The sequence below is a fragment of the Pipistrellus hanaki genome (assembly GCF_964339955.1).
Source record: "Pipistrellus hanaki genome assembly, chromosome: 8".
Classification (NCBI taxonomy): Eukaryota; Metazoa; Chordata; class Mammalia; order Chiroptera; family Vespertilionidae; genus Pipistrellus; species Pipistrellus hanaki.
In genome coordinates, this window is record NC_140510.1 from 8,825,947 (window position 1) to 8,847,046 (window position 21,100).

The 21,100-nt window shown below is 44.6% G+C and overlaps 1 protein-coding gene across 13 annotated transcripts in view; it reads left to right on the forward strand.

Annotated features, from left to right (window-relative positions):
• Positions 1-21,100, forward strand: part of CLASP1 (cytoplasmic linker associated protein 1) — a 221,949-nt gene that overhangs the window by 113,845 nt on the left and 87,004 nt on the right. For 12 of the 13 annotated variants that reach the window (XR_014795731.1, XM_084892201.1, XM_084892210.1 and 9 more), the window contains exons 14-20: positions 348-418; positions 2,400-2,459; positions 4,210-4,287; positions 6,151-6,318; positions 6,872-6,921; positions 7,810-7,980; positions 19,838-19,945. Coding sequence is in view for 12 of the 13 variants with exons in the window: in XM_084892201.1 (XP_084748327.1) it covers positions 348-418; positions 2,400-2,459; positions 4,210-4,287; positions 6,151-6,318; positions 6,872-6,921; positions 7,810-7,980; positions 19,838-19,945 (706 nt within the window). In the remaining variant the exon portion in view is untranslated. Of the gene's footprint in view, positions 1-347; positions 419-2,399; positions 2,460-4,209; positions 4,288-6,150; positions 6,319-6,871; positions 6,922-7,809; positions 7,981-9,719; positions 9,768-10,210; positions 10,235-19,837; positions 19,946-21,100 lie in introns of all 13 variants that reach the window. The other variant, XM_084892205.1, reaches the window with a different exon arrangement.

Sequence of the window (21,100 nt, forward strand, 5' to 3'; positions counted from 1 at the left end):
CCTGCACACCCACTACTGGGGATGTGCCCGCAACCACTGTACATGCCCTTGACCGGAATCGAACCCGGGACCTTTCAGTCCGCAGACCAACGCTCTACCACTGAGCCAAACTGGTTTCGGCTGGTTGTTTTAATTTTAGACTTACTTGCATATCATGTTGGTTTTAGTTCTGTGAATGTTATGGCCTTTGGCAATTTCCAATGATACTCTTTTATTCTTTTTAAACTTAGTGAAATTATAATCTGAATATATGTATATGTACTTTAGGTAGGTTAGTAAGGAACTGGTTGTCCTAGTTTTGTTTTTATATTTTCAAGTGTTCATCTGTTTTTTGTTCTTCTCCACAGCACACACATATCCCTAGGCTAATACCGGTGATAACAAGCAACTGTACCTCCAAGTCTGTTGCAGTTAGAAGGTAAAATTTTAAAGTTTATTTTTGCATTATTTAAAAACCAAAACAAATTCCAATAGGGAAAAATTTGGTTGAAATGTTTAATAGTATTTAAGATTGCTGAAATGAATAATATTATAGTGAAGAATTGTGGTCTAAATAGTCAGGAAAGTAAATTTGGATAACCTTATTTGTGCATGCATCATGCAAGAGAGAGAGAGAATGAGTGTGTGTGTGTAGGTATGTGAGTTAATTGGGGATCGGTTGGCGGGGGGAGGGGGGAATTCCTCTGTACATCTTTTCCTGAGATAATCTCTCTACCTGTATCATTGGTGTTCCCTATTCTTTGAAGGAAGACAGTAACTGTGTATGAAAAAAGTTAGTGTCAGTTATTTAATAGTAACAGGTAGGAGGAGTGTATGTTTGCATCTTCTGATGCAAATAACAGTTCTGGCCTCATCAATTTCTGAGCCACTCCCAGATTGCTGGTCTGTATTCAGTCAGAGCAAGTTCCATCAGAATCATGTGTCTTAGTGCTGGGAGGAATGGGGCCCACCTGGCGCCGCTCTGCCTTTAGAAAGGGCTGGAGGGCAGAGAGGGCATGTAACCTGTCCGTACATTCGCTCTGTAGAGCTGCTAAGACATGCATTGCACAACTTCCCTGCTTTTCAGAAGTTTATCGTTAGTTGGAGAGATTGAAAGCAGTAACACAAAGCAGTGTAAGAGTGAGTTACAGCATTCAGAGAGAGCAGTGATCAAAACCAGCAGGAAGCATGCTCAAGAAGCTTCATAGGAAGTGGAAAATAGAGCTGTCTTTCTGAATGATGAGTAGTTGAAGAGAGACAAGTTCTAACCTGATGTGTTTAATTAATACATTAATTAAATGTGATTAAATAATGCCAGCATTGGTAGATGTCTATGTTTGCTGTAGGTCTAAAAAGTTGAAAACAATATCTAATTACAGGTGTATTTTTAATTAATACTTAAGACAAGAATTAGTGCTAAAGATGGCTGCTTGCACTAAGGGAGAAATCCAGTGTGTTTCCTTGGAGAAAGTTTGCTTGGCAAACCCTCAAACTCCCATGTTGCCACCCTAGGAGTGAGTTGACTCTCTCGTGTGCTTTAGAGCCCCTCATGCTCCAGACACATGGCAGCCCTCTCTTGTCTGTCCAGCTGCCTGGGTTGTGTCTTGGTTACCGTTGTGTCTCTAGCACCGAGCAGAGGGCAAGGGTGTGATATAGACTTACGGAGCGGTTCATCGTATGGATTGGGAAGAGCCTGGGAAGGAAGGTTGGGTCATTCGAGAAAGATCACCTTTTGACTTGTTTCCTCGAATGGGTTCCTGAAACCTTTAAGATTTCTTCCTGCAAAGATGGCTGCCCTGGCCTTGCCATGCCCCCCAAAGGGGAGGAGCCAGGCGTGTTTCCGGGCACAGATCAGATAAGACTTGTCACAGAAGTGAAAAGGCTGACAGAGAAAGACTGCTGGAAGATTGAGGAGAGGAAAGTGGCTGAGTAGCTAGGAAAAAAAGGATTTTAAGCACTACCTAGAACCTTAACAGGAAAGTTTGTCAAACACTTCTTGTTTTTCAGGGTATTTTTTACTTTCTGTGTGTGCAAGGCATTCTGTGAAATTAATGCAAAGACCAGTTGCCTGATTCTGTACTGTACATTGTTCTTTTGAGCATGTTTGCATCCGGTGTCCACGCATTATTTGAGGTAGAAGTGAGAACAATGCGCTCTGGGGGTGAGGTTGCTGGTGGAACATTTGTATTCTGTCCCTACAGTTAGCTCTGGTTTTCCTTCTGACCACCATAGATGCTTAATTTAAAATTTTTCTTTGACTTTGTTAATTCTGATTCCATCTTTATGTCCCATGTTTTAAATCATACAAATCAGAAGTCACATCAATTATAAAAAGTAGTGTTGGGGCATTTAAGAAAAAAGCTTTTACTTTCATTAACATACAAATCACTAAGTTAATATTTTTTCTTTACAATTTTCAGACGCTGTTTTGAATTTTTAGATTTACTTTTACAAGAATGGCAGACACATTCACTGGAACGGTGAGCATCTGATTTGCTGTTTTTTGCTCTGAATTGAATCCTGAGATTTAATGACTCAGTGAGTGGTCCACTGTCAGAAATGGAGGAATCTAAGCATTTGTTCTCATGACAACATCTGTTATTTCTACTGCTCTGGGCACATCATAGCCTGGAGCGGATTCACTGAGTGAAGGGTTGGAGTGTCGGAGGTGTGGGCGGGGGTGCGGTGACAGCCACACAGCCGCCCGCCCTTCGCTGCCGGTCCTGCAGCTGGCCTCCCGGGGCTCAGGGGTGCTGAGCAGCCAGGGTGGATCAGAAAGGCAGCGATTTCTCTTTATTCAGATTGGTATCTGGTAAGTTTCACATCGTCGTAACGAAAACTGGGATTATGACAATTTTTGAAGAATAGAAGCCTGCCTCTGAATTTTTAGTCATTTTTTTGTTATTTCTGAGTTAAATTTGGAGAAATAAATGCTGATTTTTGTGCCACTCATTTTAATGATATGTCGTATAATTTGTGAAGACCTTCATAGCATATTAAACTTTTCATTAGAGTGGGATTTTAATAAATTGAGTACTCCTGGGAGGCCCGTGCATGCTGCAGTGTCGGAGCTGAGGCTCCCAGAGGCACATTTTCACCTGGATATACTACTGTGCGTCTAGAGCGGTGGTTCTCAGCCTTCCTAATGCCGCGGCCCTTTAATACAGCTCCTCATGTTGTGGTGGCCCCCAACCATAACATTATTTTCCTTGCTACTTCATAACTGTAATTTTCTACTGTTAATGAATTATAATGTAAATATCTGTGTTTTCCGATGGTCTTAGGCGACCCTGCTAGCGGTTTCAACGTGTGTGCAACTTAGCAGGGTTCACTAAGTATTGAATGAATGAAGGCGTGAGGGAAAGACTGTGAACGGGCTGGTAAAATTGCTAACTGGTCTTTGTTCTATGAAACTATTCATTCCAGCATTTCCCTTTTCTTAAAATTTTGTTAAATGTCAATGAGACAGTTTAATGATTTCTCTTACCTAGAGTAGAACATAACTGAAGAGAATACCTATTTATAAAATGGTTACATAATTTTATAAAATTGTTATGATACATAGTGGAAGTTGAAAAAACATTCTCTTTAAATACAGAAATGTGATATGGATAGCCTCTTTAGTATTATGATTATAATTGTCTCATTACAATTTCCATAGAAAATAGTTCTGACTATGGAAAAATGGATTTTGTTGCTTTGGTCCAAAAAAGATTGAGCTAAATAAGTATGGCCTGAAAAAAATCAGCTGTAACTTTAAAAAAAAAAAAAAAATCATGCCAGTGTATATGGCCTTGCCAGGGTTCCTGGGTGGGGGCAGGGCACTGGGACAGACCCGGGCCCAGGATGCTCTGATGCGGAAGCTGCATTGTGACTGGACTCGGCACAGAGGCTCCAGGTTCCATGTTCCCATTTAAAAAATATATATATATTTTATTGATTTTTTTTTTACAGAGAGGAAGGGAGAGAGAGAGAGAGCTAGAAATGTCGATGAGAGAGAAACATTGACCAGCTGCTTCTTGCACACCCCCCACCGGGGATGTGCCCGCAACCAATGTACATGCCCTTGACCGGAATCAAACCTGGGACCTTTCAGTCCGCAGACCGACGCTCTACCACTGTGCCAAACCGGCTTTGGCCATGTTCCCATTTTGAAGTTACGTCTCACATCTGTTTCCATCTGCGCAGCACGTATGTCAGTAATTGTTGCTTTCTGTTCTAAATGTCTAGGCACATATCAGTATTAGCCGAAACGATAAAGAAGGGAATACATGACGCTGACTCGGAAGCCAGGATAGAAGCCAGAAAGTAAGTGTGTGTTTGTATACCATCTGTTCGTGCATTCGGGTGTTCTCTGCTCCTTCGGTGAGCCTGTTAACGCCAGGCCAGAGTCCACAGTGACCTCTTTCCCTGTGATCACGTCACAGTGAGTGTCAGGTGGTGCGTTGGGGTGTGCCTCACTGTTGGCGGGAGTGGGGGTGGGGGTGAGGGTGGGGTGAGGGGGTGCACAGTGGCTCAGTATTGGCCCAGTGGCTGCTTGCTGCTGCCCTCAGGTTTGATGCAGTTCCACTCCATTCACACGGTTGTGGCCCCAGACAGTCAGCACTCCCTGGGAGTCATCTCCCCACTGTGACTGTGGCCGTGACCATCAGAAGTTTCGTGCTAACTCTCTTGGGGGCACAGGAGTGCGTGCGTGAGCACTGCCAGCTTTGTGCCGGTGGCGGTTTTTCTGTGCTTTTGTAGTTGATTGGCTCTTCTCCTTGACACAGGTTAAAACTTATTCTTGCCCTGCCGAAACCGGTTTGGCTCAATGGATAGAGCGTCAGCCTGTGGACTGAAAGGTCCCGGGTTTGATTCCGGTCAGGGGCATGTACCTTGGTTGTGGGCACATCCCCAGTGGTGGGTGTGCAAGAGGCAGCTGATCGATGATTCTCTAACTCTCTATCCTTCTCACTTCCTCTCTGTAAAAAAATCAATAAAATATATATTTTTAAAATGTTATTAAAAAGAAACTTATTCTTGCCCTCACTGATTTAGCTCAGTAGATAGAGAGTTGGCCTGCGGACTGAAAGGTCCTAGGTTCGATTCTGGTCAAGGGCACATATCCAGGTTTTGGGCTCGATCCCCAGGTGTGGAGCATGCAGGAGGCAGCCAATCAATGATTCTCTCTCATCATTGATGTTTCTCTCTCCCTTCCTCTCTGAAATCAATAAAAATATGTTAAAAAACAGCAACAACCCTATCTTTCTTACAAGCATGGCTCAGCTGCCCCGATACGTCCTGATCAGTTACCGCCCGCTCTTGTTCTCTCAGCTACATTCTGGTCCTCTGGTTGCTGAGGGTGTGGAGGGCCTCGCACTGACAGTGCAGGGCTCGCCACCATCTGGGTGGTTCCTGCCAAAGCGCAGTAATTAGTAGCTGGAGAAAACTATTAGGAGGGTATTTGCTAATGACCTACTTATGCTATTTTTATCCTGTATTCTTCCCCTTCCCCAGTTCGTTCCAGTTCTTTAGTTATCATGCAGGAATGATTTTTAAATAGTTCTGAACACATTTCCATTTTTTTGTACATATTATCTAGGGCAATTTTTAAATATTATATTTTAAATCAGTGAGTGTCAAATTACATTGATAAAAACCACCATTAGCCCTGGCAGTGTCATCAAATGGTTAGAGCATCAGCCCGTGTATCAAAGGGTTTCAGGTTCAATTCCTGGTCCAGGGCACGTACCTGGGTTGCAGATTCGATCCCTACCCCCAGTCTGGGTGCTTGTGGGAGGCACTGGGTCTCTCACATGCATGTTTCTCTCTCTCTCTCTCTTCATCTTCTCACGCTCCAAAAATCAATGACAAAAGAAATTCTCCAGTGAGGATTAACAAAACAATAAAAACACACAGCCATTTGTGACTCCCTCAGGTTTAGGTATAGTTCTCGATATTTTAGCTCCCTCTCCCTTAAGGCTCCCCAGTGTCCTTACACGTGAGCCTCTTTAATTTCCACATTGTAACGAGGCTGAGGCTCAGAGGAGTTCCTGCCCAGTGTCAGTCCCCTTTGTTCACGGCGTCTTCCGTGCACGGGCTCCGGGGGCAGGGAGGCAGGCTCTGGCCCTGGAAGGTGTCCTGTAGGCCCGGGTGCCGCCCTCCCAGTAACAGGAAGGTGTGCTTCCCCAGGTGTTACTGGGGGTTCCACAGCCACTTCAGCAGGGAGGCAGAGCACCTGTACCACACGCTGGAGTCCTCCTACCAGAAGGCCCTGCAGTCCCACCTAAAGAACTCGGACAGCATCGTGTCCTTGCCGCAGTCGGACCGCTCGTCTTCCAGCTCTCAGGAGAGTCTGAAGTAAGGGTGCATTCGTGTGAGATTTGTGTTTACAGTCTGCTGCTTGAAAACACCAATTCTAGCTGTGTTTTCACATGTACGAGCCTGCTACAAATCCCCCTCACTTCAGGGGCATCCTGGCACGAGGCGAGATGCCGCGGGAGTGGTAAGAAGTAGGTGGCCATGGTCGTTGCTATTAGTCGATCTTCGTTACATTTATGTGACGGTTCAGTGTAGAGTGGAGTGATGTAAGTGGATTATTCACCGCCTTCTGAGAGCACGGTGTGTCTGACCCAAGGCCAGGCTGCCCCTGAGCTAAGCGTCCTGCCACCTTTCCTCTGTTCCCGCGTCTGTCCCTAGGGGGGACCTGCTCTCTGTGTTTGCCACATAGTCCAGCTTTGAATGGCAAAGCTCTCTCAGACGGAGTTTATAAGGTTGTGGGCCAGCTTGTCTGAGAAATTCTGAAAACTCCGAAATCATTCTTCATTACATAATTTCCAGTTACTGATTGTACTTGTATTAATGCAGGTCAAGTGCATATTTGAAAATAAGCAGGTGTGTACTTTATTTCCAGTCGGCCGCTCTCTGCCAAAAGAAGTTCCACTGGAAGTAGCGCCTCTAGAGGTAAGCTGAGGGACCAGGCAGCGCGGGAGGCTGTGACTCACCTTGGTCAGGGCCACAGGGAAGCTGCCTCAGCCCCTGCCCTAGCCCCTGCCTTGGCCCAGGTCCCAGCCCCAGCCCCAGCTCCAGCCCCAGCCCCTGTCTCGGCCACAGCCCTGGCCCCAGCCCCTGCCTCAGCCCTGGCCCCAGCCCCAGCCCCTGCCTTGGCCCAGGTCCCAGCCCCAGCCCCGGACCCAGCCCAGCCCCTGTCTCGGCCACAGCCCTGGCCCCAGTTCCGGCCCCAGCTGGTTTGCAGTGTGCGCGCTGCTCTGTGCTCCGCCGTCCCCAGCAGAGCTCCCCTTCTCCAGGGCCCTGAGCTGAGGACGGCTCCTTCAGGCAGAAATGAGCTCTGCCCTTGCCTCACACGTGGTCCCCAGCATGTGTGCCTGCCACACCCCCAGCGGCTCCCCCTGTGTCACTGGGTCAGGAGCAAAGGCCGCGGTGCTCAGAGCGGCTGCAGTTCCGAGCCTGGGGCGGGCAGGAGCGGGCAGGGGCACTCCAAGGGGCAGGCCGCTCGGTAAGAGCACACTTTGCCACGTTGTGAAGAAACTGGCCAGATGTGAACAGTGTTGTTTCACTTCTCATACCAGAAATGTGGTCCATTTGAGGTGGTATTGTAGTCTGTGGTTACAAGAAGACAGATATGATAGTGTGTGGAGTTGTGGTTACTTTCTTTCCTCAGCGTGGACTGGGCTCGGTCCTCAGAGACCAGGAGAAAGTGTTGGTCAGTGCTGTGTTCCAACCTTTGCTAAAACTTGATACTTGCTGTAAATACAAGCAAAATTAGTTTAACAGTAGATGTGTACAGCTCTAGTGTGGTTCTTGCTAATGTTTCTTGCGTTACCACCACAGCTTCGACCGTCAGCACTAAATCTGTGTCGACGACTGGGTCCCTGCAGCGGTCCCGGAGCGACATCGACGTGAACGCGGCGGCCAGCGCCAAGTCCAAGGCCTCCTCGGCGTCCGGCGCCACGCCCTTCAGCTCCGCCGCGGCCTTGCCTCCGGGCTCGTACGCATCCTTAGGTAACAGTCCCCACCGCCTCCGTCTGCTCGGAGAGGAGTTTCCTCTGCGCAGGCTCACTTAGCTCTCTCCAGGAGCAGTCTGAGGAGCTGGCCGTCACAGGGCCCATGTGTGAAATGAGTGACTGACTGGCCCCTAGCGGGTTAACAGCTCCCTCTGCAAGAGTCCCCTTTCCTGGCGCATCCTGTGTTAGCGACGAGCAGGTACTGGTGCCACATGGTGTGTGGCACTGAGCCCGGCTGCCTTCAGCTCCACTCCGCAGGATGGCGCCCACGTGGCTCCCTCCATGGGCCACAGCTGGCTTCTCTCCCCGCCTGACTTTGGTGGGAGCAGAGCGGGCAGGGTCTCGTGAGGAATTCACCAAAGATAGTCCCTGTACTTAGATATGTTCTAGTTTAAAAATGTAATTGGGCCGAGTGGGGAAGGCTGGGGGGGAGGTGACAGCAGGAGGGGTCCTTTGAGGAGTGGGTGGCCTTGTTAGCCAGCATCGCCATCCTGTACGGAGGGTGCTGTCCTCCCGTCACTGTGGGAAGAGCAGCACTTACTCCTGTGACAGCCCAAAGGAGTACAAGAACCACAGTGCTCCACGGAGTGAGTGTCTGATGGAGTGGGACCCAACACCTGCTCTCCATAGGCTGATGGCTTGTTTAATTGTATTTTTGTGCAAGTGAAGTCATTTGGAGCCAAAATCTGGGGGCTGAGCTGATGAGTTTGATTTTGGATTTTTTTGGAAATGAATACAGTTTAAACTTTGTGAAACATGGAGACTGAATTATGTGGTTTACATATTAACTCCCAAATGAGCCCTAAAGATAATGTTCTAAAAACGCTGTGTATGTGGAAGCATAGTGAGAAGACACCGAGCAGAGATCCTGGGCCTGCCACTCACCCGCTTGGTAACCCGGAGCAGCCACGGAGTCCGAGTCTTCCTGGGCCCTAAGTTAGCTGCAGTCCCAGCACCCAGCTCAGATATGTGACAGGAAGTCCGATATGTGACAGGAAGTCATAGAAAAGAGAAAGAAGCTGCAGTGTGATAGGAACATCATTAGTTTGAAAGGCACATACGTTCTGGAACGTTTGTTAATCCGGTCTTGTCTTCTCTGCGGTGTGGACGGGTAGGTAGTGGATGGACAATATGTTAGATTGGGAAGAAACCCTCCAGAGCGCTCCTTCCCTGCCGTGTGACCGGACGCGGAAGCCTCTGACGCAGCGCTGACGTGCAGTCATGGCAGGAGGGGAGTCAGCTCCCTCTCCTTTCCTGCGGGCAGTGAAGTCACTTTGTCCCGTTAGTTCAGTGTTCAAAGTGCTTATCGGTGTTTCAAGTACATGCAATCCACACCTGAGCATTGGTTCATTGCTAGAAAATGCGAGCACAGACCCCTGAGAGTCCTCAGAAGCCTGTTTCCGCTCACATTGGATATTGTGACATGGACCAGTGACTTCCCTCGCTACTCGGAAAGCACCCTGGCCTTTTGGTCTGATGATGCAGGATGACCTTTCAGAAGCACTGATAAATTTTCAGTCCAGGGTTCCCTCTTCAAGTAATAAGTCTGGCGTATCCTCGTTCCTCCCCTTTTCCCGACCATCTCTAACATGCCTATGTTCAAAACGACAGGAAACAAAGCCACCCTGAAATGCAGCCCAGCCCTCCTACGGAGTTGCTGCGGTTACCGTTAGGCTGACACGTTACCTCTTTGCAGAGTGTAGCTTTAAAGCTGACGGTCCTTTTCCAAACTTCTAGAGTCCAGACACGTGAGGGACGAGGTGGAGTCCGTAGGCCTTGATTCAGGTACCACGCTGTACAGCTTGGCTGCTGGCGAGTAGTTGGGTAGGCATTGCTAGAGCTAGCTTCTCCGAGCTTCTCTCGCCTCTGCCCGTAGTTGACTCTGTAGTAGTTTAGTTTTTAGCCCCGTGTCCTCCCAACCCCTTCTGGTACCTGTTCCTTGGAAAAGGAACTCCTCGGAATGTGAGGTTTGGCTAAAAGAAAAACAACAATCACCATCAGCTGAGACCGCCCGGGGTACCCTTTTTTGTGTTTTTCAAAGGCAAAAAGCACATGATTCTAACTGACTTCCAATACGCCTCCGCTTCGCTGCCGAACTCGTTTCCCTTTAATTTTGTTTTAAGCTGTACTTTTGCTTTTTTAGTAGCTAATAACATTCTGCTTTTTAAGTTTTAAATGTTACTAACTGTTCCCTGTTACCCCTCCCCTTGTTTTTAATTTGCTTAAAGATGGTACTGCCACTAAAGCGGAGGGTAAGCCGTTTGTTTCTGTGACGGAGGTGTGTCTCCCTTCCACGGCCCTCTGTGCTCACGACTGTCTCCTGCCCCGGCACTGAGGTCCCTGCATGAGACTGCACGCTGCTCCCCCCCTCGTCATGTCCCCACCGGGTTTCCGCCTCCCTCCCCTGCGCCCGCTCCCTGTGTGGTGGTTCTCGTGAGTGAGCCCTGTGTGCAGTGCGGTCCGCCCTGGGCACCGGGGAGGAGCGGCGGACGTGGTGTGCTGTGTCCCCAGCTTCCGTCTCGGAGCTTGTGATTCCTGAAGCACTTCCTCACCTGTTTCCTTTTGTGTCCTTCTCGTACTTTGGTGCTTTTGTGGGCCTTTGGGATTTGCTCTCCTGTTTTGAAAATAAATTTGTGTCAATCATTCAGGTTAAAGACAGTTAAAGGTTTTTACCAGGTAATTTATAGAAATTGTTAAAAATGCATTTCTAGCTCCAGTGATGTTACACCATGCCATTTTTATTTGTATCACTGAGAGTACCCCGTCATTCATGTGTTTTCATTCGTCCACTCCCCGGGCATGAGCAAGTGCCTCCTGCGTGCTGTGTCCTCGCTACACAGGGACACAGCACGGCGACAGAGTGCATGTGTCCAGATCCACTTGGTTTGGTTCTGTGCTGTCTCCAGAAGGCCTCCCTGACTGCATCAGCCTTTGGATGTTAGACCTACCTAGTCGAGTGTGTGTAGGTCTTTGACTAGCACATGCTAGACAAGATCAACTTTTACAAAGTCTCTAGAGAATCATGATAATGATTCACACAGTTGAAATTTAGATGGTGGCTTAGACACACCAACTCTCAGGATAATGCTTTAACAATTAGGGGTGCTAGTTTACTTTCATATATTATTTAGAACTCTAAATGCTAACCTGCAAAGCACACTGGATTTATGTTAATATGTGTAATTCACAGTACTTTATACATATTAATTTCAGAGAGGAAGGGAAGAGAGATAGAAACATCAATGATGAGAGAGAATCATTGATTTCCTGCCTCCTGCATGCCCATATGGGATTGAGCCCACAAATCAGCCATGTATCCTGGCTGGGAATCGAACCCTTGTTACCTCCTGCTTCATAGGTTGATGCTTAACCACTGAGCTACGTGGCCCAGGCAGTTCACAGTACTTTTAATCCATATACTACTTCCTAAGATAATCATAGTCCGAAGATCAATGTTCTTCAAATTTCTCATAGACATTACCTAAAAGAATAAAGGTCCCGTCCTTCCCCTGAAAATTCTGATTAAGTTCGAAGCAGCAGGTGAATATGAATTTTCAACAAGCCCCCCCCCCCCCCACTGGTGATTTGTGGGGTTGGAGAAGTTTGAAATGAAAAGTTGCCAAAAATAAAAAATGGAAAAACACCTATATTATAATGAGAACCTCATTTGTGATAGGAGACTGGCACGGGTGCGATTTTCTGTTTTTAGCTGATAGGGGTAATTATTTATTTTCCTTTCCCATAGAAACCATCTTTAAGAGTTTTTCAGCCGAGGTGGAAGGAAAGTGTGGAGAGTGGAATACAGTAATGCCAATGAAATGGAAAGTGAAAGACACTGTGTGGGGAATTACATTTCTTTTCCAGAATAGCCTGATCGATATGCCTGTATCACACGGTTGAAATCAGTCTGTTGTTTTAGCCAGCACTTGGATTTCCCCCCTTTTTAATCAGCTTTCTTTTTACTAGTCAGAGCAAGTTCAGAAATTTGCCCGTTGATGATGACTGTGCTGACTGACAAGAAGTCTCTCTGGTCCTCTTTCCAGCGGGAAGTGGGAGAACATGAGGGCCCTGAATTGTACAGAGTTCAGAATTAGACGGAGAGTGCTCCTCAAGGGAGCCCCTGAGCTTGGTGTCCGTGCCCCAGGCTGTGCGGCTGCTGCAGAGCCCACAGCAGAGCCTGAGCCTGAGCCTGAGTGAGGAAGGAGGAATGGACGGGGCCCTGGGAGGCCTGTACGCTCAGGCAGGTCAAGGCTGTCATTTCTCTGTTTGTTGCAGCAGCATAGCTGGGCAGTGATGCTTAGAAAAGCTGCAGACAGTTATGAGAAAAGGCAGCAGTAAATATTACAAAGTGTCTTGTTATACGTTTCCATATCTGAAATTGTGGAATCATTATGGGCCTTTTAAAAATTTTATTCTAAAAAAAAATCTGTTTTTTTTTTTTACCAACTAGTTCCTGAGGTAAGAAGAGAAAGGTACTATCATTATTAGGAGACAAAGATGATTTTGAATCAGTACTTGGATGATCTGAATTTAAAATTCAGACAATACATTTAAATTTTGGCAACTTCATTAATTATAGTAATTGAGATATATATTCTTGGGAGGTTATTTATCATACACATTGAGTAGTCTTTCTAACATTTATGACTAATTAGAAAAACGTGTTTTTTTTAATTTTGGACAAAAGTTTATTTCTAGGATAGCCTTCAGTGTGTTGTGTTCAGTAATTTGGAGAATTTGGAAAAGGAAGCATTATGTAACCTATTATACTGCTTAGGAGAAAGTTTATGATAGAGGTTGAACTTATACGGCAAATAAATACACTCTCATCTAATTTTTTGTAGCTAGTATGCTTAGAAAATTTGTTTGTTTATATTTTTCCCTGAAGTAAGTAACTTCAAGTGAAGAGTTACCATGTTTGAATGACCTGTGTGGTAACTAATAATTACAGGTAACTTCAGAGAACAGACGATCACATGTTAAGTATAGTCAGAGGCCGGCGTACTATTGGCGACCTCAAGGTTACACAATAAAAACTATGGCACCTTGTCTGCTCTCCCGGGAGGAAGCTAGGACTTATTTTTACTGAGAACAAAGACATTTGGTATTATTGCACATGTGCCCGAGAAATCTGAAGTGTAAGTGGTTGGCTTTTTTTTTTTTACACAATACAAAAATATGTATGTCTGTATGTAGAAGTAAAAGAGTGTTACGAGTGTTTATCTTGAAAATATGTAAGGAAAGTTACTCTTTTTGGGAGAGCATTTGTAGGTAGCAAAATTTACAACTGATCAATTATCCAAATTTTTATTCTGTCAAAAATGCTACCTGTGAGTAGCGATAGGCTTATTGTGCCCCTGAGCAATGTGTGCCAAAATGTCCCCATATGATGACAGTTGAGATTTACCTAGGAACCTTTTAATTTTTATGCCCTCTAAATTGAGAATTGGCTCCAACTTGAAACATACAAAACAAAACAAACAAAACACCCCTACTGTATGACGCCAACTGGGGATTTTTAAAATTATCTGAAGCTAAATGGAATGTGGGAAAACCGTGCCTGCAAATTAAACCAGGTGCACGGGTTTAGTTTCCTGATTTGAGGGCCTTTGTAGAAGAATGGCAGTGTGAGTGGAAAACTTCCTCAGCAGCACTATTAAAAAGCCCCAGGCATGGGTGTCCTCTCTCTATGCCAGGGAAGTCAAAGCCTGCACTCCTCTTACAATCCTTTGTTTTCCTCTGGGTCTGCTCTTCTCTGGGTAGATGTGTTTGTCCATGTGCTTGTCCCTCCCTGCAGAATGCTTTTTGTTGTACAGTTGTCTAATATCTCTTATTTCTATTTCTCCTACTTATTGTGACTTTTTTTCTTTCATATCTACTTCTGTCTGTCATAATATGAATGAATGAATGAGTGTGAATGTGTCATTAACTAGTCAGAATACAGAACTGAAGACTATTTTTACTGTTTGCTGCATTTATTGAGTAGGCTTTGTTTTTCCTAAAGAGTGTTTTATACAGACTGTAAAATATACACAGGCACTTACAGTAATACTACCAACTTAATAAAATGAAAAAACAATTTCTAGAAAAGAAATAAATATCTGAGTGCAGCATAGTAGAGGCCCTTTAAACTCTGCCCCCCAAAAGGATTCTAAGGGTGCCCCGAGGGCTTAGTTACTAACTGGAGGCCCTAGGGGAGGCAGGAAATTAGAATGAGAATCAGAGTTGGCATGAACCAGCTTTGTCAGGGTGTGTAGAAGTGGACTGGGAAAAGCTTCATCGCTCTCTTGACTTGGTCCTAGGCAGAGGAGAGCGTACCTTCCCCTGACTAACCACGCTCTCTTGTCAGGCATATCGTCTCAGTCTGCCTTCCCTGTGGCGTCTGGGAAACCCCATGCTGATTAATAAAGTGGTCTGGGTTGGTAGCCCCCAAGGGTGCCTGACAAGAACAAACATTGAACTTTTACAGAGGAAGCCACTCTCAAATCCGGTTCCTTGGGATCCCCACAGATTTAAAAGGGTGGGGCACACGTAGGTTTACAGTTGTGAGTATGCAAAACAGTTTATTCTTGTATTAATGGTCATGTTATTTTTCCACTTGAACAGCTTTAGACTACTTTTGCCCCACTCTGTGCAAATAGGAGTTCATAGTTCAAAACTGTAACTGGACAACCAAGAGGTCCGGCTGTCTGTCACCACTTGAGCCAGTTCAGCAGAGACAGGGTTGAATCATATATGAGCATTTATTCCAATAATGCCGGCGATACGAGAGCAGCAGGTCACCCACAGAAATTTGCTCTGCCCCACCATAAGCTGGCTGCTTGTATTGGGTAAAAGGACCAGATTACCTGGGGAAGTAGGATTACAGGCATGGGGAAGTGGGAATGGAGTAATCATTACAGGTTAAAGCCCTGCGGGCTGTGGGGAGAGGGCAGGACTGGATTACAGGTGATAGGGGCAGGGCTTGTGAAGAGCAGGTGCCTCCAGGACTAGGTGCCACAAGGTTGTAAATTGTTTCTTAGTGATAGGGCAATTCTTGGGAGGATGACGGTCTGCATTCCCATGCGAGCTCCCATATCCCGGAGCGTGCAACTCTCAGTGAGTTAGGAGTGTGCTTTCTCTAAACAGAACAGAACCGCCATGGTTAACAGCGGGATTAATATTTCTTACTAGAGCCCCAGCGTGCAAAATCGTGCAAGACCCAGAGTCCCTCACGCCGTTGCCATGAGACCCATCAGTGCACCTCCTGGTGACTGGTTGTTGGGGCATTCCGGTGTTCTCGCCACTGGCCTTTTATAATATAATTAATTGTAGCTGGTCCCTGATATGTGCTATTTCTGCCTCTAACATTTATATCTATAATGAGTTAGAGGTAGCAGAAAGAAGCATATCCTTTAAATACCGGAAAGGCTCTTTTATATAATACAAAGTAGCTGTATTTAAATGTTTCAAAGAAATAAGTAACTTGCATTTTTAGCAGTCTGCAGAATTTTTTAGTGTGATTGGTCTGGCCAATTGAGAACACATCACTAATAAAGGCAGTAAGTCAGTAAGTCACGCATCTTGAAAGCAAAAGCAGGAATCTCAGTAGGGAAGGGCCACATCTGGCTGCACCTGAGGGACATGGAGGCCTGGGCATTTGCTGTGCTGAGTGATCAGGATGTGGAGGGCAAGAAGCAACCCAAACTCACCCAAGACTACACCATCATTGATAGACAAGAAGTTCACTCAAACTAGAGCAGATAAGAGGGGGTTTTTCCATTCTTAACCTTCATACTAGGGCAGAGGAGTCCCTTCAGAATTTACATCTGCCTCTGCAGTGTGAGAAACCCAAATAGATAGATCATTTTAAAGTAGCTGTGGATTGCTGGTGTCTATAGGACTAGCAAAAGCAAACATAGATCCTCATTGGAAGAATTTAGCTGCAGTCTGGATCTGACAGTGGCTGTGTAGCCTAGGTTTTATAAACACTGATGCCCTTATCACACTTAGGAGAAGGATCCTCTTATTCTCAGAAGATGCAGGCAAAGCATTAAAAAATTCAACAAACATTTCTTTTTTTCTTTTTTTTAAATATATTTTATTGATTTTTTATAGAGAGGAAGGGAGAGGGATAGAGAGTTAGAAACATCAATGAGAGAGAATCATCGATCAGCTGCCTCTTGCACACACCCTACCGGGGATGTGCCCGCAACCAATGTACATGCCCTTGACCGGAATCGAACCTGGGACCCTTCAGTCCACAGACCGACGCTCTATCCACTGAGCCAAACCGGTTTCGGCTCAATAAACGTTTTTGACAGCAATTCTTAGCAATTAGGAATAGAAGAGGGTTTTTTCAACCTGTTGAAATACCAAACTTTTTGTGAAGTTTCAGAATTATTATTTTTTTAAAATATGGCTAAAGGCAATAGAGCCTGTTTCCATGCTTTTTTTTAGTGTTGTAGCACATGTCCTGGACAGCATGGTGAAAGCAGAGAAACAAAAGGGCAGTGTTTGAAGCGAAAAACCTGAAGTCTTATTTGTAGATGACATCCTATTTATGTAACCATAGATAATCTACATGTAAATCAATAGAGTCAATAACGTTTTAACAAGGTTCCTGTTTAAGACCAAATTAAATATTAATTATGAACTTATTTGTCAATAAGTTTAAGTATAATAAATTTATGGTGCATAATATAAGGTACCTTTTAATAAGTATAAAAATTTAGTAAGATTTTTTTTGGAAAATATAAAACTTTATTGAAAGACATTGAAGAGAGTGAAATTCAGAAAATATTTGTGAGTGGGAAGATTTTTGTCATAAAGCTGCCCCCCCTTCTCCCCGCCAAAATGCCACATAATGCCAGTCAATATTTTTATAGGTGTTTTGGTTTTTTTTTCTCACGCAAGGGTATGTTTTTATTGATTTTAGAGAAAGAGACAGGGAGAGAAGCAGAAATATCAATTGGCTGCCTCCCGTATGCACTCTGACCCGGGGGTCAAACCCACAACCTTGCGGTGTATGGGATGATGCTCCAGCCAGCTGAGCCACCCGGCCAGGACAAGGTCTTCTCATTGTGTCTTCACATGCATAATGAGGAGAGCAAAGGGCCTTGGGGAAAGTGGGTTTATTTGCCCTTCCCATGAGCGAGATTTTTGTTAAAAGCTCATCACAGCGTGGTGATGTTGCATGTTATGGACACATGGGCTGTTGGGACAGAATGGACAGCTGAGGGACAGACGCAGCCGCGCATACTGTAAGTATTGTAGATGTTGGAAGTGGCTTTGTAGGTCAGGAAGAAAGGGGTTGAGTAAATTGAGTATGTAGGTGAGTCATATGGATCTCTCCTTTACCTTCTACAGAAAAATCGGTTCCATAAGTGACCTCACCAAAAAAATGTTGAGCAAAACATTAAGTTTTGGGAAAATGTATACCCTATGGTATAATTAAAACTATTTAAAACATAAAAAATAATGCCATCTAATTTTTCAGTTAGGCAACTGAGAAAATATTATTGAAAATATTATTGAAAGGATAAAGAAATACAAGAGAATGGTGAACACTGGATTTAGGATCCTATTACCAAATGTAGAGGAAGGTAGAGGATATAGGGACATAAGCAAAGAAGATTTTTGTTTTATAAGTTGAATGGGTATGGCTGTTTATTTAAAAAATATTTTTGTGGCAGGTATTTTACAATAAATTTAAAGTAAAAAATTAAATTCCGTCATTTTCATGTTGATATTGCCTTGGTGACTGCCTTGATTTAGCTCGGTGATTTCCATGGGAAAGTAAAAACTCCTCACTCATAGTCCAGCAAGGCAGGCAGGCAGTGGTATCCAAACTAATAGTGTGATCTTGGACAAATTAATTGTCCCCCATTTCTCTGTCCCCTCATCTGTAAACTGGATTCACTCTTAGAATGATATATGGTATAGCTCTTAATTTTACTATAAATTCTAGAATTTGTGTCTTTCCTTAAACTCCTATGAAGTCATTAATTCTAGTTTTAATTTTTTTAATGCAATGCTTTCTTTTATTGCTCCATACCTCTCTTTTTAAAAACTTTTTCAAGCCTTATGATTTGTTTTTCTGTGTACTTTTCTGCAGGTTTTCTCAGATGATGAAGTAGAACATATATTTTTATTGATTTCAGAGAGAAAGGGAGAGAGAAACATCAATGATGAGAGAGAATCATTGATCAGCTGCCTCCCACATGCCCCCTACTGAAGATCGAGCCCATAACTTGGCCATGTGCCCTGACTTAAAATCGAATTGTGACCTCCTGGTTCGTAGGTTTACACCCAACCACACTGGCTGCACAGGTTACTTATTTATTTATTTTTGTTAATCTTCACCCAAGGATATTTTCCCATTGATTTTTAGAGAGAGTTGGAGGGGGAGAGACAGAGAGAAACATCGATGTGAGATATACACATCAATTAGTTGTTTCCTGAACACGCCCCACAAGGGTGCGGGATTGATTCCACCACCCAGGCACACACCCCAGACGACAGTCCAACCCAGGACACTTTAGTCTGTGGGCCAATGCTCTATCCACTGAGCCAAATTGGGTAGGGCAGAAATTATTTTTAATAATACAAGAAGCCAATAGGGATCAAAATGGTTTGTGTTTTCCCTATCAGATTGCTATTCTGATTGAATTATGGAAGGAGAGGCATTTTGTATCCCTTGAAAACCATAAAATTCCTGAATTTTAAAAAGTTTAACCCCTAATCATACTAGTCTGATCATCAATGATTTTGCATATCTGAATTCGGTTTTATTTTAAGGTTTCATGGTTTAAAAATTAGAGTTAACAGATTGCTTTCCTTGGAGTGACAAATTCTTTTCATAAATGTACCTTAAAAAAAAAAATTTTTAAATTTGATTTCAGAGAGGAAGAGAGAGGGCGAGAGAGGAACATCAATGATGAGAGAGGATCATTGATTGGCTACCTCCCAAACCTGGCATATGCCATGACCTCCTAATTCCATGGTCAGCACTCAGCCATTGAGTCATGCCAGCTGAATTACAACATTATATTACTTTTAGGTCATTCTTTTTCTAGGTACTCCCAATATTTATTCTTTCTTAAACATTTTTAAATTACAGTTTACATGCAATATTATTTTGTATTACTTTCAGGTGCTAATTTTATTTTAATCATCTTTTGTAACCTAGAAATTTATGGGCACACATGCTTTAAAATAGAAGTTTAATGCTACATATCAAAACACATTTATTCCCCAGGGTGTTGTAGTTTTTGTAGATTGCTGAATATTTTACATTTGTTCCTTTTTTCTATTGTATTTTTCTTAAGACAACAGCTAATATTTTCTGACTCTGGACATTTGACAGATTTCTAGCCAATAAAAAAAAAACTTAACTGAAAATTTGATTTAAAAAATTCTTCAATAGATATCACCTTCTCACTTGAAAATATAATATGCTAAAGTAACTGAAACATAAGTACCTGATAGGTTCACGACTCATTCTCAGGAGTTCCTCACTTATTTTAAAAAATTGATTGGAGAGACATTCAGACATTGATTGTTGTTCCAATTATTTTTTTTGCATTCATTGGTTGTGCCTCGTATGTGCCCCAGCCAGGGATCAAACCCACAACCTTGGCATATCAAGACAACACTCTAACCAATTGAGCAACCCGGCCAGGGTCCCTTATGTATTTTCAGAATTTGTGTGTGCAGATCATAGGCTTGTGTGTGCTCGCAGGAAAGCATGTCCGGACCTGGGTGGGGAAGACCTGCTCCCCCGTCGGTGGCCCGGTCAGTGCCCCTGGTGCTGTGAGTTGTAGGCCGCACTGACTGAAAACCCATGGAAACACTGTTTTTGCTGCATCCTCCAGGTCGGATTCGTACGAGGAGGCAGAACTCCGGGAGTACCACCAACGTCGCCTCCATACCTGCCGATAGTCGAGGCCGCAGTCGCGCCAAAGTGGTTTCACAGTCTCAGCGTAAGAAATCTATTTTATGTTCTCTGTTAACGAGGTTTTATTCAACAGCCATTCTCACTGACTTCAGGGGGAAAACATCTCCGTGGCTCTAAGATACTGTGAGTAATTTGATGATTCTTTGGTAGGCTTACAAAATGGTAGTAATCACGGGGTACTTTTGTCTCCTGGCCAGGTGATTTAAAATTTTTTTATCATTCCTCATTAAACATTAAATGACTTTCTCTTCCTCTCCGCAAGTCTCTCCAGTTGAAACAACCCTGGACTGTGACCCACTGTTCCATTGGTAGGCAGTCCTGACACATCTAGGCGCAGGAGCTGGAGAGAGGCCGGGCAATGCGATCCTCTTTCCAGCGCTCATAAGTAAATCCGCTAAACGGTCCCCCTTAGCCTTCTGTTCTAACATCGTAACCTGCTCCTGTCTCCTGCCAGCGTGGGCTCTTGCTTGCACAGCTGCCTGCCTCCATGCTTGCTTCTCTGTCTGTTTAGTCACTTAGTCTGTTAGCCTGACACATGAGAGCAGCCGTAGAGGAATGAACGTATCTCTAGGATCCATCCCCGGTGTCTCACTGTGAGCCGCCTGCTCCCTCTGTGCTGTGTGTGGAGTGGAGCTGGCTGTCCGTCTCTGGGCCCGGGAGCTCCCTGCTCCCTGCACACAGCACTGCAGTCCTCCTCCTGTGCAGAGAGCACTGGCTCTGCGGCAGACCTAGGGTTTTCTCCTACTAGTTAGAATGCCTTCTCAGCTGCTTCGAATTTAGGCCCTTCTTCATGTCCCTGTGACACCTATAGTCCCTATGTTAAACCATCTTATGTCTTTTCTGGAAAGAAAGAAAAATGCAAGGTTAGTTGTATTGCTGCCTCTTTTCCTACTCAACACCACACCATACCACCCCACACCACACTACACCACCCCATACCACAGATTGTAAGGTGTGGCCCAGAAGCTTCTCGAGCCTCAAGGATAGTACCCCAGCTCTGTTACTCTGTTGGGCCCTAGTGTTGCCTGAGCCACAAGCAGATCTAGTACTCCAGTCATGGTCTCTTTTCTTTCAGTTCAATATGTTGAAATTGAGTTGAATAAAAATGTCTAACCCTTTAGCTGTGTAGCACTAGTTCCTTTAGAGAGCGAGGGCTGAACGGAATTGTACATTTCTTCCT